The sequence below is a fragment of the Adiantum capillus-veneris genome, unplaced genomic scaffold (genome assembly GCF_014529385.1).
Source record: "Adiantum capillus-veneris isolate H3 unplaced genomic scaffold, ASM1452938v2 Hic_scaffold_938, whole genome shotgun sequence".
NCBI classification, from domain to species: Eukaryota; Viridiplantae; Streptophyta; class Polypodiopsida; order Polypodiales; family Pteridaceae; genus Adiantum; species Adiantum capillus-veneris.
Window position 1 is genome coordinate 7,559 of NW_028221895.1, and position 27,825 is coordinate 35,383.

The window sequence follows — 27,825 nt, forward strand, 5'->3', positions numbered from 1 at the left end:
TGTGTGTTATCCATGTACTCGAAAGTGTACATAATTCTTAAGCTATGTTAGAGCTTCGGTGAACCTGGGAAATTACCTTCCCTTCGTAAGATCCTTAGGGCGAAGACGCTCAACTTGACGATCCCTTGGCTCGATCTTAGAGCAAAACCCGCTCATCAAATCATGTAGGATTTCAATCCTTGGATTCCTTGAGCACAGGCCGTAGTCGTCGCTTGTTCCTTCTCTCGTAAAGAGAGTGTTCATTCACTTGTGCGAAAAGCACTACCATATCTTCCCTTACCGGGTAGGGGGTGTGGGCTTAAAGAGTATTCAAGCTTAATGAAAGCTTTTCTTTGCTTGAAAGCTCAGGATGGTTCCTTCATAATTTCCTACCCGCAGTAGCAGATAATCTGTTCAAGATTACGGGATACCAGATCAATAGTTGACCTTCCGGCTAGTTAAGCAAACCAATTCATCTCAGAAAACAATGTTTCAATTTGATCCTGCTCTCATAAACACTCGAGAGTGAGTAGTCCCGGTTTAGACATAACCATACCTCGTGCAAAAGAGCAAACAAGCACAATGCACTTTATGATTTCCTCAAAGATGTAATTTTGATTAAAAACCTGTCCTCTCACTTAAAGTTCAAGGGTCTTCTATTCAATAACTCAGGCGTTAGATTTAATTCCCTTACTCCAAACTTTCTGTGTTCAATGGTTCACGGCCCACTACGGGGATTGGATTCTATGTACACTAGGGTGTACACTTTCAGCTTTTATTGCTGACTCTACCATCTGCTGCAAAGTATTTTGCAGATGCGTCTACAAAATTCGGGCAAAAATCCTTTGTTGAATTTCTTAATCTTTTCCTCCCTCAGAAAGGGTCCAGAGTGGAGCTACCTTGGCAAGAGTGAACCACTACTTGCTTTGACTCACTCGTGTTCCGCAAACCGATCCCAATCTTCTTGGATGCCTTCCTCAAAGCGTAGAGGAAAAAAAATTTGTTAGAAAATTCAGCCTTGAATTGAATCCAAGTCTTGTTGTAAGTTCCTTGCAGAGCCTTGGTATACCACCAAGTACTTGCAATCCCCTTGAGGTGTTTCGTCACATGCCTCACCTTCGACGCTTCTCAGAAATTGCCGTTTACAAAGGCAACTTCATACTGTCGAATGAAAGCGGTAGCTTTCGGGACATCTTCCCTTCCGTCAAAAGTATCAAACTTGACAGGAGTGTTATGAGGTCTAGAGACCTTCTTCATATCCTTCCCGGAATGATTGGATTTCATGGCTATGGTTTTGGATTGATGTTCATGGATATTTTCTGGATTATGAAGGATCTCGAGCATTCCGCTCCTTAGATTCTCTAGGTTCTTGAGCATCATGCTCTTGTCGCCTTCTCAGAGAATCCCAAGTCTTGTGTCGACTTCTGTAGAGAGAAAAAAATTTCAACTCTGCAATCTTTTCCTTGCAGGACTTAGGGTTCCGCCTGCTTACTTCTCTCTTGGCTTGTCATGGCTTCTTCCCGTATCTTCCCAAAGTCGTCCTCCTTTATAGAGAAAGAGAGGAGACCATGCTCTGATACCACTGTCACAAACGGGAGCGCATAACAATATAAAATACATTCGGATAAATAGGATTTATCACTTATTACTGAAGCCAGAGGATATAGAGAGAAATAAATAGAGAGAGAGATAGAGAGTGAGAAGATCGACACAGTACTGGGGACCAGAAGATGGGTTGGTCCCCCCCCCCCCCGTAATAGTATCTTTATTACTGAGGAGAAGTCTATACAAGCACTTGAACCGAACGTATTACTACGTTCGTTCTAGACTAAGACTTGATGGTTCACGGAAGCCCCACCTTCCGATTCCTAAGGCAAAACCCTATTCCAAGGAACTTCCGTTCCTTATTCCAATTCCTCGAGAATCAAGGTTCTCGCCTCTGGATCTCACCTTCCAGACTCAGGGCATGACATCCCTGCAAATCTCTTTTAGAACTCTATTTCCAGAGTCCTCTTCCCGTAGAACAACTCTGCTTTCCCGGACACGAAGTCCTTACTTGGGAATCCCAACTTCCGGATCACAACTTGAGAGACTACCTCTCTCCGATACGTGGATCTACTTCCCAAACTCGGGTATAAAACCCCTGGGCTGATTTGGCTCTAGTTCCTCAGAGCGCTTTTCTACTGCAGAGGCTCATACATTCCTCTGCTCCTACTCCCTCACTAAGAGGGAGTACACCTGCAAACAAATACTCAGAGTTCATAACATGAAAATCGTTACCTTCAAAGTCTCGACGCTCGAAACCCAACTCCGTTCTCGAAAAGCAATTCCGGAGAAGAGATCTCTCCATAGAAAATCCTCTCTTCCAATCCTACACACAAAAGAGGTGTGTTCTCGGGTTCCTTCTCATAAATCAGCCCCGTCTACGACGTTTATGGTCTGAAAACAGAGAAAAACAGCAACTTCTCGCGATGGAAACACGCTCCGTAGGCACTTCTTCGCGAGGGAACTCGCGCACTGGGTCTTGGCGACATCTGGTACACTTGGGGCAGCCATGGGCATCACCGGCAACGTCTTCTTTACGGCTGAAATCTGCAGCAGCATCTCCTCCTTGCAAAGATTGGTCTTCCCCTCTGAGTGAGGGCATGTGATGCTTTTATAGCTCCTAGCCACAGGCACGAATAGCTGCTCGCGTAGAGATCGCGGCCGTTTTCTTTTTTTTTTTTCAAATTTTTTTTTTTTTGTTTTGCCAGGAAAAGAGAGAGGGAAAACGCTGGCTGATCTGTTGCCTTATTTATCAGATGGCTGCCCACTTATTAAGTGGACGGCCGACGTATTTTAAAAATAGTCTGAACCTGCCCAAAAACTCAATAAAACCTTATAAGTTAAAAACAATGCTTTCACATCACTTCCCAGGCATCCCTAGATGCAATCACATGCACAGTTGCAATGCAGACATAGACTTCCTCGCAGGAAAGCATCTGCTTTCCCGAAAAGCAATCCCGCTTTCTCAGAAAGCATCTGTTTTTCCTCAAAGTTTCCTCTGAACCCAACTTCATTCAAGTGCTTGCTTTTCCTTGTGCACAATTCCAACACAGTTCGGAATTTCCTCCCAACTATGGATATTCCCTTTCAGATGCACCCGTCACCCACCTTGTGATGCATGAGGAATACCCATCACCTAGTCCTTTCCTACCGAACTTACAGTACAATCTCCTTCGCGATGCTCTATGTCACCCATCCTATGACGCATCAGAGATGTCCGTTCCCGGATGGTCGGATACTTCTTCCCGATGCTCCTTGTCACCCATTCGATGTGACGCATCAGAAGTACCCGTTCCTGGTGGCCTTACAGATATTTCCGTTCTCAGTGCTCTCGTCATTACTTTGAACGACGCACTAGGAATACTCTCTACTCGGATGTCTCCAGTGAGAAAAACCCTCTTACTTAAAATTCCAATAATTCATTTAGAATTATTTTTCCTTGGTGTTCCAAGTCAGAAAACCCTCTCACTTATAAATCCAATAATTCATTTAGAATTATTTTTCTGTAAGATAAAGCCAATTTAGCAACAGTCCAGGTACTGTGTACAAAAATGATGCGTACTGACCCCAGGTCTCTTTGGAGGAAATAGCAGGGGGGGGGGGACTGCTCATGAAAGAGCCGCCATGCCTCACGCGAGTCCTGACTCAAGAATAGCTGATATAGATCCTGCTCAAGTCGAGCCAAAAAAGTCCTCTTCTTCCGCCGCAGCAGGCGTCGGACGTCAATCTGTGACTGTCTGTGAGTGACATCCCCCAAAAGCACCTCCCTCTGAAGTCTGGCTCTAGTCTGGCGGCACTCCTCATCGTACCAGCTGTTCTGAGGCATGCTCCTTGATCGGCGGCTCTACTCAGGTTGGGTGTGTGGGTATGCTTCTGCTGCTACCTCATGTAATGTCTGTGTCAGTATAATAGTTAGCTCCTCTAGAGGTCGCCCCGGGTCCTCAGTGCATAGGCGTCTGTAGATTCCGTCCATGTATACAGAATCCGTCTCCCGTGTGAATGTGTAGCGAGTAGGCGCTGCTACTCGTGGCCTGTGTGCTACACTGAACTGGAAGGAGATGGTCATTGACACCAGAGCATGATCCACTGCCACCCCGACCGGTCTGGGCCCAACTGTGAGATCGTGGATATTGGAGATGAGATTTGGTTGTGCCATGACATAGTCCACTGTGCTGGCTCCATGAGATTGTACCGTAAGTTCGGTAGGAAAGGACTAGGTGATGGGTATTCCTGATGCATCACAAGGTGGGTGACGGGTGCATCTGAAAGGGAATATCCATAGTCGGGAGGAAATTCTGAACTGCAAGGGAAAGCAAGCACTTGAATGAAGATGGGTTCAGAGGAAACTTTGAGGAAAAACAGATGCTTTCTGAGAAAGCGGGATTGAATTTCGGGAAAGCAGATGCTTTCCTGCGAGGAAGTCTATGTCTGCATTGCAATTGTGCATGTGATTGCATCCAGGGACGCCTGGGAAGTGATGTGAAAGCATTGTTTTTAACTTATAAGGTTTTATTGAGTTTTTGGGCAGGTTCAAACTATTTTTAAAATACGCCGGCCGTCCACTTAATAAGTGGGCAGCCATCTGATAAATAAGGCAACAGATCAGCCAGCGTTTTCCCTCTCTCTTTCCCTGGCAAAACAAAAAAAAAAAATTGAAAAAAAAAAAGAAAACGGCCGCGATCTCTACGCGAGCAGCTATTCGTGCCCGTGGCTAGGAGCTATAAAAGCATCACATGCCCTCACTCAGAGGGGAAGACCAATCTTTGCAAGGAGGAGATGCTGCTGCAGATTTCATCCGTAAAGAAGACGTTGCCGGTGATGCCCATGGCTGCCCCAAGTGTACCAGATGTCGCCAAGACCCAGTGCGCGAGTTCCCTCGCGAAGAAGTGCCTACGGAGCGTGTTTCCATCGCGAGAAGTTGCTGTTTTTCTCTGTTTTCAGCCCATAAAAACATCGTAGACGGGGCTGATTTACGAGAAGGAACCCGAGAACACACCTCTTTTGTGTGTAGGATTGGAAGAGAGGATTTTCTATGGAGAGATCTCTTCCGGGGAATTGCTTTTCGAGAACGGAGTTGCGTTTCGAGCGTCGAGACTTTGAAGGTAACGATTTTCATGTTATGAACTCTGAGTATTCATTTGCAGGTGTACTTCCTCTTAGTGAGGGAGTAGGAGCAGAGGAATGTATGAGCCTCTGCAGGAGAAAAGCGCTTTGAGGAACTAGAGCCAGATCAACCCATTGGTTTTAGACCCGAGTTTGGGAAGTAGATCCACGTATCGGAGAGAGGTAGTCTCTCAAGTTGTGATCCGGAAGTTGGGATTCCCAAGTAAGGACTTCGTGTCCGGGAAAGCAGAGTTGTTCTACGGGAAGAGGACTCTGGAAATAGAGTTCTAAAAGAGATTTGCAGGGATGTCATGCCCTAAGTCTGGAAGGTGAGATCTAGAGGCGAGAACCTTGATTCTCGAGGAATTGGAATAAGGAACTGAAGTTCCTTGGAATAGGGTTTTGCCCTAGGAATCGGAAGCTGAGGCTTCCGTGAACCATCAAGTCTTAGTCTAGAACGAACGTAGTAATACGTTCGGTTCAAGTGCTTGTATAGACTTCTCCTCAGTAATAAAGATACTATTACGGGGGGGGGGGGGGGGACCAGCCCATCTTCTGGTCCCCAGTACTGTGTCGATCTTCTCACTCTCTATCTCTCTCTCTATTTATTTCTCTCTATATCCTCTGGCTTCAATAATAAGTGATAAATCCTATTTATCCGAATGTATTTTATATTGTTATGCGCTCCCGTTTGACATGGACAGCCGCCCCTCCCCAACCCCCCCGATCCATGCCCACACGCATGTGTCTTTTTCACCGCGGAGATGGTGAAGAAAGCTATTGACAGGATGAAGACGGGGAGAGCATATGATCATGATGACCTAGTCGCTAAGCATTTCATGCATGCCAAAGACCTACTAGCAGAGCTTCTAGCAGTTATGTTTACCCGGGCCATGTGTGAGGGCCTACCGAACACTTGGAGCCTATCTATGATCGTACCTATCTTCAAATCAAGAGACCCCATGGAGCCCGGGAGTTATCGCACTATTGTGATTGGTCACACACTGGCACGGTTGTATGCATCCATTCTTGAGCAACAGCTGAGTAGATGGGCAGAGAGGGAAGGAATACGTGCAACTGGGCAGGCAGGATTCGGGAGAGGCTTCTCTACTCTTGACCATATCCTAACACTCAGGGCCATCATCGAGGAAGGCAGATCTCATGGGAGACGGATCTATTGTAGCTTTGTGGACTTCCACCAAGCTTTCGACACGGTACCCAGAGCTAGATTGATGCGCAGATTACAAGAAATGGGAGTACCCACAGAACTCATTTGGGGGATCATGGCATTGTACAGATCAGTAGTAGGGCATGTACGCACCCCGGAGGGACTTTCTACACCGGTTCACTCCACTATTAGGGTGAAGCAGGGCTGCTCGCTCTCTCCTACTCTTTTCGGTATGTATGTGGATGAGGTTTCTGACTACATTACAACGATGGGGATAAAGGTGCTCAGTTGGCAGGGACATGGATTCCACATTTGTTATATGCTGATGACAAAGTGTTGATCTCCGAATCCCCAGAGGGAATGCAACGTCAATTGGATGCTTTGCATACGTTTGCCTACGAAAGTGGTTTGTCTGTCAACCTGGGTAAAACCAAGGTTATGGTGTTTAATACCACCCCACACTGGATCAGGAGGTCAGCACCTACATTCACATACGGCCAGGAGACGGTGGAGTACACAGACGCTTACACTTACCTTGGAGTGGTTTTTAGCGGACCTGCATTCTCACTCAAAAGAGCAGCAGAGACCAGACTTACTAGAGCCCACGCAGCATTGGGTAGATTGGAGAGGATGTGTTCGCAGGTTTAGTTTCAGGAGCCCCGGACGAAGCTCTGGCTCTTTGACACCTTGGTGGCTTCAGCATTGCTCTATGGAACCGAGATATGGGGACCTTCACTGGATCACCACGGGAGGCCGGGTCGCTCAGACGGATGGGGGAACATGGAGAAACCTCTCGTCTCTATGATCTCGCGGCTCATTAGAGCCAAGGCATCAGTACCACGGGCCATCATCCGAGCAGAGCTAGCGGCCCCCCCACTTGTGGTGGAGGCGCTCACCAGATCAGTCTCCTTCATAAACCGCACATGGGAACTTGCTAGAGACAGATATGCTCGCATAGCACTTGAATCCTCTCGACAGTTAGCCATACAAGGAGATACAACATGTTGGTATGGGGAGATGACATCATGGTTTCAGGCACATGGGTTCAGCATAGACAGGCTGCCACCATTCCATTACTCATTGGATGCACCATCTCTCACTCTTACACAGTCAAAGATCACCAAGCTCATCCGCCAAGACCTGACCCAACTAGACACCAGGAGGACATGGATACAACCAGCACAGGAATTGGGCACGAAGATGGCTTTCTACACAGACCACCTTCTCCAGCTTACGAAAGATGGTTTTGTGGCGAGACCCAGATACATGGATACCCACTTGTCTCATGGGATACGATGTGCTATTGGCCAGTTACGCACATCTTCTCACCAGTTGCAGATTGAGACTGGGAGATACAGCGGGGTAACAGAAGAGGACAGGACATGCCCCTTGTGTAACATGGAACCTGAGACAGAGCTACACTATACATGTTGCTGCCCCGTCTACTACGAGATACGAGGCCGCTTCCATTGCTTGTTCAGAGAGGGTTTTGGACCACTCTCAAGAGTCATGGGATACGAAGATCAGAGATGTCTGGGTTTGTTCTTGCTCGAGCTGCGCAGACACAGAGATAGCCTGATGAATGGCGAGGCTAGCCAGTCTCAAAGACGGATCACATACTTCTTCAGAGCAGACACGGGACAGCCGCAAGAGCCACTCCCACAACAGAGCTCCCCCTCGTCTCACACCAGAGGCACACTGATTGACCGAGCGATTGAACTGGGGAAATCCAGGCGCCCGCGACTACGAAGAACTACACAGCATCGTCGGAGGCTACGATAGAAAATTCGGAGCATGCTGGCCAGGCATGCACGACGCCCGATCAGACTACTAACCATGGAGGACGAACGATGCTAGATCTCTTGTGGGTCAGCTATCCCAACAAGCCGCCCATTTTGCTTAGTTTTTTGCTTGGCTCACATCGACCAACTTAGGACCCCATAGTATATATCTTTGTTTTGTGCTGTTGTTAGGTTATTTTGTTACTCTGACTTTGTATCAAATCCACCACTTTGTAACTTTGTATCAGATCCACCACTTTGTAACTTTCGGGTCTCATAGGTCATTATGGCCTTTTGAAGACGTTAATATAACATTTCATTTCATTTCACATCTCTCTCTCTCTCTCTCTCTCTCTCTCTCTCTCTCTCTCTCTCTCTCTCTCTCTCTCTCTCTCTCTCTCTCTCTCTCTCTCTCTCTCTCTCTCTCTCTCTCTCTCTCTCTCTCTCTCTCTCTCTCTCTCTCTCTCTCTCTCTCTCTCTCTCTCTCTCTCTCTCTCTCTCTCTCTCTCTCTCTCTCTCTCTCTCTCTCTCTCTCTCTCTCTCTCTCTCTCTCTCTCTCTCTCTCTCTCAGATGGGAGTTGATCAATAGCATGGGCCTCTGACTCATTTGGAGGGCTAGATGTTTCTGTGTTATCGAAAGGCGGCCCAAGTCACTTGCAGTGACGACTTGGGACAGTCAAGAGGACAGGATAGCAGCATGCCAGGCAGCTCAGACAGGGCTGAGACAGCACTAGGCCTTCATTAAGTTTGTAACAGCCAAGGACCTCTCTTTACAGTGGGGCATGGTCTCTCCTAGCACTACACGCCACCTATTTGGCTCTTTATCCCTCCCATTCTTTGATGTAGCCATGGCAGATCTTTTGTCTATCATTTTGGGATATCATTCTTTATTTATTTTGGGGATGTCTCCCCCTCTTTGCCCCTCATGGTAGGGTGAAGCCCATTTAGTAGATTTTACAACATCTTTTTCACCCAAATACTTCTTTTTTCAATAAAAGAAACCAAAAGCACCTCAAATAATCACTTTGGCGCATGTTTTAACTTCCTAGAGCCCTTCAATATACATCCCAACAATCGGCGCATAGTTTACCTGCAAAAAATATCCTCACAATCGCCTGCGTAACAGCATTGTAACTGATCCATTCACAAAGCCAAATCACAATCTGCAAACCATTGACACGCAGCAAACAGTGATGTCAGTAGCTGAAAAACAAGCCAAATGCGATCAACTTGAGAGCAAACATATAGAACCTGTATAAAGTAGATGACACCATTGATTACAAGAAAACCGGGACGAAGCTTCTCTGTAGGCATGCTTCGAGCCTGTCATAGCAACATTATAAGCAATGCCATGCATTGATATTACAAGTATGAGTACAAACCATCTTGCAGATTGTTTTTCTCCGCAGCTGTTTCTGAATAAAATCCTACCTGATGATAAATCTCTGCCCAGAAAAGAACAAGAAGAGTATACGTGGAGAAAAAAAGAAGTCCTGGAAACTCCAGGAGAATAACCCTGAAAACCTGCATAAAGAAGTGTAAGCAAGGCCTGGCCGAATTTTGCATTATCTGATAAGAGCCTTAGAGGTGAAGATCCTTACTCGAACTTTAAACGAGAAAACTTCTTTGTAAAAGCCAAAGACCAGTGCACGAGCTGTAAATAGAAAAGTGCCAAGATATAATACTCAATCACTCCTTGAACGCACATAAAAATGGCTAGGCAAAGGTAACCTACCAGCATTCACTATGAAATTCATAAAATGAAAAACCTTTTGTGTGGTCCAACCATACTCTGGTACTCGTATCTCAATTCGTATCAATTGTATCTAGGTTAAAGAACAAACAGAAATTCTCATTTAGCAAAAGAAATCATTACGACAGAAAAAACGCTCATTACCAAAACACTAATGCAGCTTTATCATATGAAGTAGACCACCCCATAAGAGAAAAAAATCAACAACAAACTTATTATCCAAGACTTAAAAGTGCCACGAGCTGAAACATGTGAAATGTGTGAAATGTTCATCCATGCCTAGCACGGTATTTAAGTTGCATTTCTTTGATGGAAACCAGTTGCATATCATTTGTAAGCATGTGATTATACCTACATAACACATTTCGCTACTCTCCATAAGCACTAGAAAGATCCGCACTGAAATAAAAGGGCTGAAGTGCTTCAGCACAATAAAAGGAGAGATCCACCTCAGAGCCCTAAGAAATTCAACGGTTCTTTGTTTATTGAACTTGTGCAGTTTAAGATGCTTAAGAGCGAGGTATGTAGGGATCAGGGAGGATAAAAGAGAGAACTATTCATGGTATTGACATGCTAATCACAACTTAAAACACACAATAGAGATTGGAGTAGAGTGCAAGCACAAAATGATGACTAGATTGGTTGAAAGTGAACACAAAGAGGCTCATTATTTAGAGTTCGAATAGGCATCCCATCTAGCATCTTGTATGACATCATAAGAGGCTCCAAAACAGCCAAATACACTAGAGAGCTCGTGGCTACTCTTTTCGGCCCTTTTATGCACCCTTTTACTAAGTTTAGGTGAGTCCACACCCTCTAGAAATTACCCTCGTGGCAAACTACCCAGTTCAAATGACATGAACAACAGTACGGATCTCCGCAAATTGCGTTGGAATGCTGACGTGGCAATAGTACGGACCCCTCTGTTTTGCGCTGACATGCCACGTGGCAAGTTGTATTGATTTCTGCGATTTACATTGAGTGCTTTTAGGGCAGTTTTTGGACCAGATGCTTTTGGGATTGACTGCTTTTGAACTAATTGCTTTTAGGCCTCTGCTTTTGGGGCATCCCTTGTAAGAATAAATAGAACCCTTGGGGCCTCACTCTGCATAGCATCTGGACTCAAGAGTCTGAGAGCAAAGGTCCCTCGGGAGGTGTACTCCGCAAAGATTAATGATAAAGAAATACTAAAAGGGGCACCAAACTTTGGGGCCAATACCTCTGGGCACGGAACTACGCCGGGCTTTCTCTCTCTCTCTCTCTCTCTCTCTCTCTCTCAAAGTTCATTGATTTTTGAAGTTTTTGTTAGATTTCTCGCTTGGAGTGTCCAAGCCTGTTACAACACACTTAAGGTATCTTTTCCACATGCTACCACATGAAGACTCGCTATATCTTCATCGGGCTCCATTTTTAGTTTGTAGAGGTCCTGCTTACGGCTCACCCTACTCTTCTTTCTCCTAGCCCCGAAGTTCTTTTCTAAAACCTTCCATGCGGCTTGATAAAGTCTTACAGTCATCTGTGGAGTGTACGTAATTGCGTGCAATGATGTGATTATAATTCCAAGCTCATCCTTTGCTTCGTTTTGTGCACTCGTGCCAGCTTTGGCACGTGTCCCATCTCTAAAAGAGAGAGCGCTAATGGTTGGCTTGACGACCGAACAAGTGTTTTGGTGCAAATTGGAGGCCAAAAACAGTGAATTCAGCGTGCTGTAATTTCTTGCCAGGTTTTGTAAAGTGTGTGGAAAGTCACCATTTACTTGGAATTCTGTCAGTGGAGACTTCTATTGTGGTTATGCTGCCGAAATCGGGTTAGAGTAGGGGAATTTCAACCCGATAAAAGTGGGACAGCTTGTAGAAGTTTACAGGTTTTTCTCAAGTGTAATAAGAACAAAGAAATACCGCAAGGGGCGTCAGTCTTTGGGGCCAACAGGGTGTCCTTGTCTTCTTGGGAGCGTTCTAGCTGCCAAGCCGTGTTTTGTTTTAAGTGTTGAATTCCGATCACACGCTTATTCATGAAGTTCCATTGTGTCGTAAAGTTCAAGTAAAATTAAACAGTGTAAAGATCGAGTGAAAGCTAAAGTCTACCACCCTACAGCCAGTTTCATGGTTCCGTTGTCGGAACAAAATCACTTTTTCCTCAAGAAGTGAGCCTTGGTTGGTTTCGGCGAAGACACAAACCACAGGAACTTGCAATTACACTATGGCTAACACGACAAATGACGCTAGGCAAGAGGGTTCCTCTTCGCAATACAGACAGGTTCTACCTCCAGTGTTCGAGGTTAAGTTCACGGCCACCACTCTTTGTGCCTTTTGTTGATGTGAATGCTCCACAAGTTCAGGATGCATTGAGGATGCAGTTGCTTGCAGTTGTGAATGTGTTTTCTCGGTTCGTGTAGAATCCTAGGTTTATGGAACTTCTGCAAGTGCCACCAACAACTTTCTCATGCAGGAAAGCCCGTTGAGGCTCAAGCCCAGGTCCCTTATGCGTCCGAGCAAGGAGCACTTGCATGTTTCGGAGTCAATTGGGGCGCCAAGGCAAATTCCTTCTTTCCACGAACAGGTGGTTAAGATGCCAATTCCACAGGCTATACCACTTCAGCCAGCCACCTTTCGGAGTCCAAATGTTGGTTTAAATGGACAGGGAACCAGTTTCCAGGCTATGCACCAGGTTTTTCCACCACCATCTATGTTTCAAGGCTATGCAATAGGTTTTTCCACCACCCACGGTACATCCTGGGTATTTCGGGGGGTGGATTTGTGTATCAAAGCATGGTTGGTTATGCATCTGGAAACCAGTAGTTAACCTAGGAAAAGTCTTTGGGGGTATGCAGGGCATGATGCCAAACCCCATGTATGGTAAGATTGGCATGCAGCAAGGGTTTCAGAGCCATTAGGGCCAGTTTGGGGTGCAATTTTGGCATGGCTGGTTTTTCCGACCAACAGGCACCAATGACTCGAGCCGATGATTCCTATTACAATGCCCATGTTGTAGACACTTTCTCATGATAATTTGGGAGTGCTAGAAAAGCCCAAAACCATACAAAGAAGGTATTGCAACTGTGAAGTTTGATACCTTCAGTGGATTTCAAGAAAAACCAAGGCTCTTACTTTCCTCCAGCACTTTGATACAACTTATGAGAGGGAGGATTTTACAGAGGCCTCCAAGGTCAGGAAAGCTGTCACTTTCTTGAAAGGAAATGCGCGTTCATGATGGACAACTTTGTTGATGCAAGGACAGGCACCCGTCACATGGTTTTACTTCAAGCAAATATTTGCATCTACGTGGCTGTCAAATAAATTTGAAGCCGATGTCATGACGGATTGGCACCAACTCAATGCGGCTTCTTGCAAAAGCTTAAATGAGTACAATCGGAAAATCTGTAAAGCATTGCTCTCAGTAACTTCCTATAGGTTTGTGCCACTGAAAAAGCAGATAGAGAAGTATTGTTGTGGGGTGCCTAAAGGGCTCAGCAATTACTTCATAAAGAATAAAGTGGCCACCCTTACTCAGCTTATGGAAGTTGCCAACCCTAGTCATGCCTTAATGAAGAAGACAGTGGATTTCAGGGCGGCGTGAAAGGGGGTCGGTCAAAGAAAAATTCAGCAAAGAGGTCCTTTGCAAAAGTGACTATTGAAGCTTCCGAGGGGTCAGGAAATGCAGAGAAGGCTAAAAGACTCAACCGAGTCTTCTAAAGGATAGACTAAAACAAAGAAAAGTTAAGGGAAAAGTTGCAAGACAGTTATTTGGTGAAGTTCAAAAACTATCCACCTATGGATGCAAAGTGGATGGAAGAAAGTGAACTGTGAGAGTCATCAAATGTATTGCAACTTTACCTTGAAGCTTTTGGTTTACAAGTTACAGCCATGTATTCTCCAACTCAGATCACTTCGGTAGAGCAAAGGTCAAAGGGCTTGACACGTGCTCAAAAGAGGGGTGATGATAGAGCTAGCACTTCAAGATTCAATGCGATAGAAGTGTACATTGTTTGACAAAAGTATGAAGGTCTCATTAAATCATTTGTACACATGTTGTTTACAAGTTTTTCTCAAGTGTAACAAGAAGAAAGAAATACCGAAAGGGACGCCAGTCTATGGAGCCAATAGGGTGGTGAAACCGGCCTGTTCAATCCAAAAAGGGCGGTAGACTTTACTTTAAACCTTGATTTAGCTTTCACCCATTATTAGTCCTTTCGGTACTTCTTTATTGTTTAAAAGAGGGAATATACGCTGTGGATCCCTACAAGCTGCCCCGCACAAACTTGGCTGAATTTCGACTGTTCCGGCCTGATTTCGGCAGCATAACTGTAGTAGGACCCTTCACAGTCAGTATTCCCACGCATTGACTGACTTTCCCGACGCATACAGGCACTTTGCAAAACCTGGCGAGAATCTGCAGCACGCTGAATTCTCTGTTTTCAGGCCTGAAAATGCGCCAGATCACCTGTACAACGGTCCCCTTGCGTCCCCGAACCTCCTGGGGGTATTAGGGTCCGTTTAGGGCCAAAACCCTAAACCTGCAAAAATACACAGCAGGCTGTAATTCACTGTTTCGGGCTCCGTTTCGCGTGCCGGTCGCATCCGTAGCAAGTCCTCGAGCTCCCGCACCTGTAGGGCTACTTGCCCTTTGAATCAGATGAGATTTCTGGTGTGAAACCTCTCCGAATTCACCTGTACCTGCGGGGGGGTTAGCCGCTAGCTAATCCAGTACCTGTGCAAAAGGCTCTTGCCTCGGCAATCGCGCATGAACCCACACAACTGTACATTGGTCAAATGAAGAGCCCACTAGAGGGCATAACATAATGCCAAAGGGGAGAGAGAGGGCAGTGCGTAGCGTGCAGGGCATCACTCCTAGCACCGCACTGTGCATAAGAGGGAAAGCAAGCACTCCATAGCTCTTAACCTGTGACAAATTCTGAAAATCAGCCTCCTCTCTCATTTTCAGCGCCCCCTCTCTTGCCAGGAGTAGCAGAATGCTCACAGAGTGCCACATGGCACATTTTCCGACTTTGGGCATTCCCGGCTAAAAATATCTCAACTGGTGCGTCAGTTGACTTTGCAGCAGAGCAACAAAATGTTCCCTTTGTCATTCCAGAGGTAATGACGTCAACACATTTTCAGGTCCCAAAATAGCAGTTCCCTAAATTTTAGGAGATGCTGCCATTGTATCTTTCTAGGTCATCCGACCCTCTTTGTACACTACGGCCACATCCAGAACTGAAATGTAGCCTCTGTAGCAAAGGATTCCACTTTGGCTAGTCAATGACCCCACTTTGGCTAAACATAGTCTTTGTCCAACCTTAGTGCTCTCTTGCCCTCAGGCCTGGACTCCCTCTGGACAGTTCCACACTAGCTATGCAATGCAGGGCAGTTAGATTTCCCGAGGGGTGTTTCCAAAAAGTGAAAGTAAATAGATAATAAGAAAGAAATCAACAAAACGGATAGATAGTAGTCACACGCTGGTGACATACCCCCCTCTTGAAATGTCAAACGTCCTCGTTTGCATCTATGTCGTACATGCTTGCTATCAACACTGATGTATTCAACACCTGTCGACACATATACGACACATACATGCTCATTGTCAACCCTGGTGTATTCAACACCTCGTCGACTCATGTATTGCCTGCGTGTGAACCCTGTCCCAATGACATAGTGGTAGCTTCGCACTCTGCCATTGCTTTGAGTCACTAACTTTCCAATGACAAAATGGTAGCTGCACATTTTGCCACTGTCTTAAAGTACACGTTGGATCCCGTAACACTTTCGAGCACACCCAAACCGACAGTTTAAGAATGCAGTTACACATGTACTCTTCAATAGAAGCAATCACTGTATCCTTGACAAACTGACAAGAAATACTCACTTCTATAGCACTAACCAAACTTTTGGACATTCCATAAGAGCAATTGCCAAACTGACAATCTGTACAGCTCTAACATTCATGTAGCAGGTATTTGATTTGAGCGCACTTTAAATACCATGTACATCATTTTGTTTCAGAAGCCATTGTCACACTAACAATCCATGTAGCTTTGAAACTCAAGGAGTCAAGGTAGGTTGCAAATCGAAGGCTTCAAGGTAAAGTGATAACACAGTTGGTGACTCTGCAAGTTCACCTTCTTCCATCCACTTAGCATCCATTGGTGGATAGTTTCTGAACTTTACCAAGTAACGCCTAGCAACCTTGCCTTTCACTTTCCTTTCTTTGTGTGCCAAAATCTGTTCAGGGACCAAGATCTCGTCAAGTTCCTCGACTTCCGGCTGATCTTCAGCTGGCATATCTTCTGGCACATCACCCACATAGGGTCTGAGAAGACTCACATGAAACGCATTGTGAATCTTCCAACTGTCAGACAATTTCAGCCTATATGCAACATCACTGATTATGTCGCACACTTGAAAAGGCCCATAGTAACGCATGCTGAGCTTTGGAAACAGTCTTTCCTTGCCCTTCATCTTCTTTAACCTTGCCTTTTCAAAGCGTAAAAGCACCCAATCACCAAGTGAATATACCACTTCACGACGGTGACGATCGGCTGCTTTCTTTTGCTTTGCCTGAGTCCTTTCTAAGGCCACTTTGACCTTCTTGTACATTTCATCCATGTCCTGAACATACTTATCTGCTTCAAATATCTTGTCCTTTGTATGCAGTATGGGAGGAACTTTCTTGCCACCTTCAACTATCTCAAAGGGTGCCTTGCCAGTTGATGAATGCACTGTATTATTGTATGCATACTCCACCAATGGCAAATACTGCTCCCACTTACCTTTATGCTCTGACACATAGCACTTCAGCAAATCTAGGACAGTAGAATTTGCCTCTTCTGACTGCCCATCTGTTTGAGGATGAAATGACGAAGAGAATTTGAGCGTGGTGCCCATATTCTCAAACAAGCCTCTCCAGAACAAACTTGTCATGCGTGGATCACGGTCGCTAACAATCGACTGTGGCATGCCATGATACTTGAAAATATTGCTCATAAACAAGCGTGCCATCTGATCTGGCTTTATCTTCTTCCTGACAGGAATAAAATGAGCCTGTTTGCTGAATCTGCAAATAATGGTCCAAATACCATCGTTTCCTGTCTGCGTTCTCGGAAGATCAAAGATAAAATCCATAGCAATACTTTCCCATGGTTTATCTGGAATAGGTAGTGGTTGCAATAACCCTGGTGCCTTTTGCCTGTCAAACTTGACCTTTTGGCATATTAGGCATTCTCGCACAAAGGCATCCACATCCCTTCTCAATGTAGGCCAATAGAAGAATGTCTCAACCGCTTTAACTGTAGCATCAATACCACGATGCCCTGCATACGGTGGGACATGACTCTCTGCCATAACTTTGCGTCGCAATGGCTTTGTGACACACAATCTGCCATGCATCATCATGAACCCGTCTTTAAGAAGATAGTGTTCATGACGTTGTCCTTGCATTAGCTGCTCGAAGACCCTTGCAAAATCTTCATCATTTTCATATTGTTCTCTCATATCATCAAGTTCATGATGATAAGGAATTGACACAACTGAAATTTGTGGCTTCCTTGACAAGGCATCAGCCACAACGTTCTTCTTGCCTTCCACATGCACAATCTGAAAATGGAACATGGACAAAATATTTGCCCATCGCATATGCTTTTCAGATAACTTTGTTTGTGTCAAGAAGTATTGCAAGGTCTGATGATCCGTTTGGACAACGAAATCTACACCTAGCAAGTAGTGTTTCCAACTTAAGAGCGCATGAATCACAGCCAGTAACTCTTTCTCATAGACCTGCATGGTCATCTCTGGCCCTTGCAAAATTCTGCTCTCATAGGCTACTACCCTGCCATCTTGCATTAGCACTGCACCAATGCTACTACCGCAGGCGTCACACTGGACCACAAATGACTTCCTAAGATCTGGCAACACAATGACCGGATCTGAAGTCATCTTTTCCTTTAAGAGATTAAAAGCTGAAATCTCTTTTTGTGTCCATCTAAAGGTGACTGCCTTCTTTTGAAGAGCATGTAAAGGTGAAGCAATCTCAACGAAATTTCGGATAAACCTTCTGTAATAGGAGCATAGTCCCAAGAAGCTTCGGACATCATGCACCGTCTTCAAATTTGGCCATGACTTGATCGCTTCAACTTTTGCAGGATCCATTCTGACACCATCCTTTGAGACAATGTGTCCCAGAAAGTGAATCTCTTCCAGAAAAAACTCACTTTTCTTTGCATTGATGAGCAACCTATGACTGCGTAGCTCTTTGAACACAATGGCCAAGTGATGCCTATGCTCCTCTTCATTCTTTGAGTAGACTATCATGTCATCAAAAAATGTACCAACAAACTGCTGGTGTGGACGGAAAATTTTGTCCATCATCCTATTGAACGTAGCAAGAGCATTTGTGAGACCAAAGGGCATCACTAAAAATTCGTAGAGGCCAAACGTCGTTCTAAAAGAAGTCTTGTGCACATCCTCTGATCTACTGCGGATCTGATGGTACCCAATCTTTAGATCTATCCTGCTAAACATAGCTGCTCCTTCTAATTTGTCCATAATATCATCAATTCTAGGTATAGGGAACCTATTCTTGATGGTATTCTTGTTCAGTGCACGGTAGTCTATGCACATACGCCATGAGCCATCCTTTTTCTGCACCAACAACACCGGAGAACAGAATGGAGATGAACTGGGCTGAATCAGCCTCTTTTCTAACAGCTCCTGTACTTGGCCCATTATCTCTTTCTGCTGAGCCGCACTAACCCTGTACGGAGGCTTATTTGGTGGGCTACTGCCTGGCACCAAATCTATCGCATGGTCCTCGGGTCTCTCTGGCGGTAATTGAGACGGTAATGAATCGGAAAAGGAGTCACTATACTGTTGTAAAAACATTGACCTTTCTTTATCCAGCACCGATAAATTTGATTCATCACAATCTGACACTTCACGTGCAAAAACCAAGTACGCAAAAAGATGCTTTTTCATTACAGAAGTAATAGCAAAAGCTGATACAGTAGGAATAGACTCCCCTTTAAGCTTTACATCCAGAATGTGAGTCTTTCCTCTGCTCTGTACAGTGATCTTTTTGTTGTAGGCATCCAGGATTCCCTGTACACGAAACAACCAAGGAATACCTAACAACACATCACATCCGTCCAGTGGCATGATGTAAAATTCTTCAGCATCTACATAGGACTGGATATGTAGACGCAACTTTCTAATAATGGGTGTCACAGCCTCTGTATGGCCAGGACATACCAAACCTGCCTCTGCTGTATACCCCATCTCTTCAGGTCTGATTCCCAACTTTGAAGCCAATTCTGGGGAAATGAAGTTGGCTTTGGCACCTGGATCAAAGAAGATAAGCACTGTTTGATCCCTGACCTTTCCCCATGCTCTGCAAAGCTCACTTGCATCTGAATTTGGCTTGTTGCCCACCATATCTAGCACTAGACCAGCCATGGGCTTCTTTCCTTTCTTGTCCTCCTTGTCATCAGAATCAGCTGGCCTTTTCTTTGTAGGACAGTTGTAAGCAATGTGGCCAGGCTACTCACATATAAAGCATTTGTTCTCTGTCCTCAGGACCTTCTTTTGCTCTTCTGACTTGCGAGGAAAACATCTTTTCCATTTCTTCGCTGGTCCCTTTTCTGATTCAGCCGTAGCTTTATCTTTCCCTGCGTTGGCTGACTCCTGAGTCCCTTTAGGAGCCTCATTGGGAACGTGCTTCTTGGCTGAATTTTTCTTGCCTGATCCTGCCTTGACACCAGTGTTAAATTCACAATCTTCTCCCTTGAGCAAACCATTGCCAGTGTTTGCTACCTCGATGAGCTGCGTCAAAGTAGTGACTTTTGTCTTCGTGCAGTATTTTCTCAATCCTTTGGGTAGGCCACAACAGTATTTTTCAATCTGTTCTGTCAATGGCACAAACCTATAAGAAGTTACTGGAAGTAGAGCTTTCCAAAACTTCCGATTGTAATCATCCAGATTTCTGCAAGTAGCAGCAGTTAGCTGGTGCCATTCTGTCATGACATCTGCTTCAAAGTCATCAGATAACCATGCTGCTGCAAAAATCTGCTTGAAGTAAATCCATGTGGACGGAGCTTGCCCTTGAAGCAATAAAGTTGTCCACCATTGTCCCGCATTCCCTGTCAAGAAAGTGGCTGCCTTGCGGACCTTTGAAGCCTCTGTAAAATTGCCCCCTGCATAGGCCTTGTCAAATTGCTGGAGGAATGAGAGAGCCTTCTTCCTGTCATCAAACCCTGTAAAGGTCGTGAAAGTCACACCTTTGCCACCTTCTTTGTACGGAGTTGGCCTCTCCAACGGCGTTAAATTGTCATATGGAAGTGACTGAAACATGGGAACACTATTAGGGTTCATCTGTGTTCCTTGGCCGCTATTAACTTGACCTGGAAATGCCATATTTGGCTGCTGATTTGTAATTCCAACCATACCAAAATTTGCTTGTGGCATCCTAAATTGGCCCTGAGTGTTTTGAAACCCTGGTAGCATGCCTGTGACACCATACATGGGGTTAGGCATCATTGTTTGAGCACTCCCGAACACTGTTCCTGGCGTGTAAAACTGAATTCCAAGTGCATGACCAGCCATGCTCTGGAATACCGATCCACCTCCAAAATAGCCAGGGTGTACTGAAGGTGGTGGGAAGACCTATTGCATAGCCTGTAAGTTGCTTCCCTGCCCATTAGAACCAGCTATAGGTTGCTGAAAGGTGGCGGGCTGAACTGGTACAACTTGAAATACTGGCATCTCAGCCACCTGTTCTTGCACGTTAGGCATAGGTTGTGGAGACTGCATGTTCTCCGTCAAGTGTACAGGTGTTTCCATTGACTGTGCGGTATGAATCACCTGTGCTCGAGCCTTAACAGGCTTTTGAATATGATCCAGTGACCCAACTTGCTGAGACGGAACAAGAGGTTGAAGAAAGGCTAAAAACCTCGGGTTCTGCATTACTTGTGTGAACATAGCCACAGCAGTAGCCAACTGGGTCCTGAATATATCGTCATCTGTCTGTGGTGGTCTTGAGGACTCACCCACTTCATGTGTCTGTTGACCCTGTGAAGAGGAAACCTCTTCAGTCACATCATCTGGTCTGTCAGCCATAATTGCAATTCACTGTGTCTGGTCTATGATCCCCTGTGTCTTCAAGCCCAAAACTGACCAAGGCTCATTTCTATGGGAAAAAGTGATTTAATCCCGTCGATGGAACCATGAAACCGGCCTGTTCAATCCAAAAAGGGCGGTAGACTTTACTTTAAACCTTGATTTAGCTTTCACCCATTATTAGTCCTTTCGGTACTTCTTTATTGTTTAAAAGAGGGAATATACGCTGTGGATCCCTACAAGCTGCCCCGCACAAACTTGGCTGAATTTCAACTGTTCCGGCCTGGTTTCGGCAGCATAACTGTACTAGGACCCTTCACAGTCAGTATTCCCACGCATTGACCGACTTTCCCGACGCATACAGGCACTTTGCAAAACCTGGCGAGAATCTGCAGCACGCTGAATTCTCTGTTTTCAGGCCTGAAAATGCGCCAGATCACCTGTACAACGGTCCCCTTGCGTCCCCGAACCTCCTGGGGGTATTAGGGTCCGTTTAGGGCCAAAACCCTAAACCTGCAAAAATACACAGCAGGCTGTAATTCACTGTTTCGGGCTCCGTTTCGCGTGCCGGTCGCATCCGTAGCAAGTCCTCGAGCTCCCGCACCTGTAGGGCTACTTGCCCTTTGAATCGGATGAGATTTCTGGCGTGAAACCTCTCCGAATTCACCTGTACCTGCGGGGGGATTAGCCGCTAGCTAATCCAGTACCTGTGCAAGAGGCTCTTGCCTCGGCAATCGCGCATGAACCCACACAACTGTACATTGGTCAAATGAAGAGCCCACTAGAGGGGCATAACATACTGCCAAAGGGGAGAGAGAGGGCAGTGCGTAGCGTGCAGGGCATCACTCCTGGCACCGCACTGTGCATAAGAGGGAAAGCAAGCACTCCATAGCTCTTAACCTGTGACAAATTCTGAAAATCAGCCTCCTCTCTCATTTTAGGCGCCCCCTCTCTTGCCAGGAGTAGCAGAATGCTCACAGAGTGCCACATGGCACATTTTCCGACTTTGGGCATTCCCGGCTAAAAATATCTCAACTGGTGCGTCAGTTGACTTTGCAGCAGAGCAACAAAATGTTCCCTTTGTCATTCCAGAGGTAATGACGTCAACACATTTTCAGGTCCCAAAATAGCAGTTCCCTAAATTTTAGGAGATGCTGCCATTGTATCTTTCTAGGTCATCCGACCCTCTTTGTACACTACGGCCACATCCAGAACTGAAATGTAGCCTCTGTAGCAAAGGATTCCACTTTGGCTAGTCAATGACCCCACTTTGGCTAACCATAGTCTTTGTCCAACCTTAGTGCTCTCTTGCCCTCAGGCCTGGACTCCCTCTGGACAGTTCCACACTAGCTATGCAATGCAGGGCAGTTAGATTTCCCGAGGGGTGTTTCCAAAAAGGGAAAGTAAATAGATAATAAGAAAGAAATCAACAAAAAGGATAGATAGTAGTCACACGCTGGTGACAGGTGGAGCACTCTAGATGCCAAGCCTTGTTTTGTTTTGAAGTGTTGAATTCCAATCACAAGCTTATTCGTGAAGTTCCTTTTGTGTCGTAAAGTTAAAGTAAAGTTAAATAGTGTAAAGATCGGGTGCAAGCTAAAGTCTACCGCCCTACGGGCCAGTTTCAACTTGGGCATGTGACAAGGCTAACTCAAACCAATCACCCGGGGATCCCTTTCTTCCGGTACACAACTCGGTTGGATCACCACATGCTAACAGCAAGGAGATAGATTCGTCCTATTGAAAAGCCTCGTTGGCAGGGGGAGAATCTCACTTCCGAGTTCTTGGTAGGTTTTTGGGAGCACTTATGGGACAGCAAGCAGCCGAGCAAAGTCACCATGTTTTAGTGGCTAGTTGAACATCAAGCTATTACAGTAGGGAGTTGGTTGGTGCACAACCTCTCAGCAATATGTGCCGCCTGTGACCACCCACTTGAGACAGTGATTCACTATCTGTGGGACTACCCCATAGTGCAGTAGGTGTGGCTTCGGATTCTTAGGTGTGAGCGCGAGTGTGCGGAAGCGTGAAGAAGAAGAGGGGGCGAGCAGCCCCCCATGACTACCATGAGCAAAAGACCTATATACAATAACCAGATGAGAGTGTGTGGAAGTGGGTATCCCCTTGGCCCCATAAATAGGTGCCCAAGAAGAGGTAGGGTAAAGCCTGGAAAAATCCCCCGCAACCTAGCAAGAAATAAATAAAGTATGAGCGTGCCCCGACGAAATGGGCGGCCGGACCAAGCAGTCTAAATGCATATACAGAGGGTGGCAAGCAGGCCAAAGGCACACTAGCCGTACAAGTATTCCCTAGACCTATGAAGTAGCAGTGGTGTAAGTCTAACATTAGGCTCATGCCGCACTTTATATTGCCAGCCAGTACAATTGGGTTGCAACTTGGTCCACACTCACGGGCCAACATTGTGTTTCGAAATGGCTTCAATCAGGAGGATGATTGTGATACACGAGGGCCAATCCACACTCCAGCCAGCCACTGAGCTAGTCCCTCGGGAAAGATGCAGAGATAGAGAGTGGTGTTAGGAGCAGTGTAACAAGGAACGGGTGGAACGCAGCCCAAACGTTCCGAAACGGCGTTCTGGACGAGTCCCATTCCTGAAACGGAGTCAAGAACGGATCATCGGTCCGGAACAGTGTAACTAGAACGGTGTTCTGGAATCGGGGGAACGGGACGGAACATGAGGCGGAATGACAGAACACAGGGCGGAACGGGCAAAAGTAGGCATTTGGGGGCAAATCTGGGGCTATTTGGGGGACATATTTAGGGCAGTTTGAGGGCAGTTTTGGGGTTGTTTAGGAGTTGATTTGGGACCAAGTTGAATGAAGGTAATTCAAGCTTTACTTTTAGTCAACCGTTTTGGCCCCGTTCCCATTCCCATTCCCCCCCCCCCCCCGTTCCGGACCCTCCCGTTCCCGTTCCGGGTAACTATGGTTGGGAGCTCATCTACACCTGATACTGTGGTTTATCTGGAGAGCCCTAGAGACACTGTGACATTTGACTAGAACTGATTCACACACTCGGGGCAGTTTGAGAGACTCCAGGGCGCTTCAACCACATGCAAGAGCACCGTGAGAACTTCTTGCGGCTCTGGTGCCTAGGGCCCTTCTTCGCCATGGTTCATGGTGTGCCTGGATGGCAATACCATCCACCAGTGTGGCTTTTTCATCCTCCCATCTCCTAAACTAGCCTTATTGTGCATATCTTGTTTTTTCATTGGGAGCGTCTCTCCACATGCTGATGTAGCCGTCTCTAGCAGGGGCAGATTGTTGCCCATTGGGCAGTTTTATTAACTAATGGAAGGATCTTTTTCTTGGGGTTAAAAAAAGGACGCTCCACGACACATAAGGGACATATGTCTAAGTCCCAATCTTTCTACGACTATTTGAGCTGAAAACACTTTTTCAAATCTAGCAGAGGACTATAGACGTGTTCACTTCGAGGACAAGGACTAGTTCTAATTATAAAAATAAAGAAAAGAGCCAATCGTGGACACGAAGCATCGAAGAATAGAGTCCTGGAGAAAGAAAAAGGATCTATCAAGAATTCTTAGTGCCAGGTGAATAAGTTTATAAAAGGTTTGGGACACTCGAATACACGAGGAACATGGGCTAAAAAAACACTTTTTCCAATCAAGCAAAGAAGCAGTAAAGAGGAAAGCACCGTAGATGTGTTCAAGGACTCTAGTTCTATTTCTAGCGACAAAGAAGAGAGTTGGTCGCAGAAACGAACGCACCGAAGAATCGAGTCTTGGAGGACCAAAAGGCGCTGTCGACAATTCTCACTCAAAAATTCAAAGGGAGGTAGAGCGCGAAGTGAGTCAGCATATGAAGAGTTTGGGACACTCAATGGCACGCGAGGGACATAAGTCTAGTCCAAGTCTTTCCCGGCTAATTTGGATGAAAACACACCTTTTCCAATGTAGCAGAGAAGGGGTCAAGAGGAAAACATTGTAGGCATGTTCGCTTCGAGGACAAGGACTCTAGTTTTAGTTCTCGCGGCGAAGAAGAGAGTCGGCCGAACAAAAGAATGCATCAAAATACGGAGTTCCGGAGCACCACAAGGCGCTGTGACAATTCAAGAAGAGAATGACTCAAATAACAAATTCTCTACCTTTGGCTCTGCCTTTGACTGCCACCAACCAAGTAAAGTCAAAATGGGCAAGAAAGAATTAAAAAATGTGTCCAACTTGATACAAAGCTTTTTCCGGGTTGTCTTTTATCCAACACTCTGACACCGCTTTCTCAAGAGGCATTTTCCAAAGGTTTCAAGGTTCAAAAAGAAGCAACCCACCTCAAGGGCAATGCACAGACGTGGTAACTCTTCTACTGCACAGCAAGACACCTCACAATTGGGTGAGGTTTAAGAGATTGTTCTCATCTCTTCGGATGAAATCAAAATATGAAGCAAAGACTTTGACTGCATGGAATCATCTCGGATTAAGAAAAAAGATACTCTCTCCAATTACAATCAGAAAACTTGAGATACTTTTCTACCAATCACTTCTTTCCGGAAGGTCTCTTAACACAAAATAGCCCTCACTCCCTAATTTGCCCCTAAGATCCACCAGGCAGAAGATGAAACAATTAGCCCAAGCAATTGCGTCAAACCCCTACCCATAACTCCACTAACCATGGATTATTTTACTTATAGCATTGATGGTAAATGGACCAAAGTTGACAATCCACTATCACCACATAACTGTTTAGAAATCCATGTACCATGATAAGGGCGAGGCAATGTTTTCACTATTAACAACTGAAAAGACAAGCAATGATAATATTGCTTAGAGCAAGACAAGAGGACATGATACAAATTTGTGGTGCTCCAATCATTTTTTACAAGATCATGTTGCAAATCACATGTTATTTCACAATGTATGTGTGCATACCAACCTCTTCATCAAAACAAAACAACAAAACCTGAAAATCTTCTGAAGCTGCATATCAACTTCTTTCAGGACGTTCCAAAACTGCTTTTTGAGTCACTTGAAAGATCAATGCAGCTCATCGGAACAGCACATACATTATAGTAACCGAGACAACCATGGCATCACATTATAGGGCCCCTTTCACATTGAAACTATTCGTTCATTCAGGCAGATATACCACCAAAATCAGCCTTCCTTTAAATACACACATCACATGAACCTAGACCAAAGCCATCCACACAAGAGCCCTTCCCCAAGTTTGCTAGAACAATGCTGTGATCGTGTCATAAACAAAAGCAGAACAACTTACCAATGCAAATACGGCAACAAGGGAGTACGCAGCGCACAGTGTGTAAAAGACGACCTCCTGCAAAGTGCTTGAATCATTTTGCCACCAGTTTCTCAAAAAATTCACAACTGGGAGATCTGCATGGGGGCGAGGCATCCAGATGACTTCCATGTGGACCTGTGTAATTGTTTAACACAGCACTCGAATGGAAAATGCAAATGTGAGGTGGCACCCCGGCACTTGATTCTTCATATGGTGAAGTGTAGAAAGGATCCGAACATAGAGAGGTTGTTAGCCGCAAGGAAGGATCAAAACTGCCGCTGAAACCAGGAAAAAGCAACCGATAACTTGAGCAGGAAGGAGGGCAAGGAAACGTACAAAAAAGACTCTGCCAATGTATGTTTTGCGCCGCTCTATATATATATGGGTTATCCCTAAAGGGAAAAGCAAGTAAAACCCTAAGAAAACAAGAAGAACGCGGGCGATGGCGGAACCCTAGAGCGGGCAACCCAAAACTGCCTTCGCCAGTGAGGGAGGTGGAAGAGGAAGCGCGCTTTCTTGGCCCTGCCAAATCAGGCAACCTTGCTTCCCTCCACGCTTCTGATGGGCCAGAGGCCTTTACTGCTTTTGACACGTCTGTCTAATAATTATTGGCGTCTGCCACGTGGACAAGTCCTTGTTGGTCTCCGATACTCAAAACTCCGACCGCTGTTGCTGTTACGACAACATTGCCCTGGTACCATGTCGTTGCAACTTGCACCTCCTCTCGTCGGCTGCAGCCCCTGATCCTACGATGGAATTTAATTTGTTGAAGACGGAGAGAGGTTTGGCATTTTTAAACCTTTGCTTAGGCATCTGAGGGCTCACGCGTGTACATGAACATGGAGAAGAGAGCCTACCCTTGAACAGATTTCTTAGCAAGAGGTAAGGTAAGGGGGCTAGTAGAATGGCAGCACCTAATTCCAACGAATGCACACCCCAATAATGCAGCGCTCGGTAATTACTTCAGCGTTTGTCAAAGCGACGGGCTGACTTTTCTGTGATCGCGCGATTGGTTTGACCCTTCTCTAATACTGGCCCTCACATGCAATACAACTCTTTTGCATCAATTCCATGTTGGAGTGGCAAATTACTAAGCACGACATGACCTGCAAGCTTTTTTTATGATTGAATTCAGATGAGAAAAGAAGTTGATGTAGGCGAAACATGAAGTCTCTTTAGAGGGGAAAAAGCACTCCTCAACTTTGGTGCCACAAGATTGGCCCCCTCACCTTAGAGAGGGTGGAGATGAACTCTACTCACATCCTACACAATACACACATAAAGACAACACCCATCAACATCACTCTAGAGACAAATGACAAGGGGCGTAGAGAGAGATAGAGAGAGGTGAGATGTGCCAAACCAAATAGGGAGTTTCTAATTTTTACCAAAGTTTTCTATGAAAGCAAAGGAATTTTTGAAGATACCTATTGAAGAATGTGATGTGGGTGTCCTACTAGGATTGGCATTGATGCAATGAGAGAGAGAGAGAGAGAGAGAGAGAGAGAGACGTCTATTAGGTTGGATTCACCATCGGCCACGGATTGATCTAGGTTGTCTTCCCATGTAACCTTCCTCATGAGATGGCGACCACGTAATGTCTTCACACATGGATGTGAAC

At 45.5% G+C, this 27,825-nt stretch overlaps 1 protein-coding gene across 1 annotated transcript; it reads right to left on the reverse strand.

Annotated features, from left to right (window-relative positions):
• Positions 1-9,116: 9,116 nt before the first annotated feature.
• Positions 9,117-26,804, reverse strand: LOC147416474 (tobamovirus multiplication protein 1-like). Its single transcript, XM_086508331.1, has 6 exons — positions 26,184-26,804; positions 9,812-9,902; positions 9,678-9,730; positions 9,508-9,600; positions 9,328-9,399; positions 9,117-9,239 (listed from the first exon to the last, which is right to left on the reverse strand). The coding sequence occupies exons 1-6, from the start codon at positions 26,331-26,333 to the stop codon at positions 9,132-9,134; spliced, it is 567 nt and encodes a 188-aa protein (XP_086364457.1). The 5' UTR covers positions 26,334-26,804; the 3' UTR covers positions 9,117-9,131.
• Between the last annotated feature and the right edge of the window lie 1,021 nt (positions 26,805-27,825).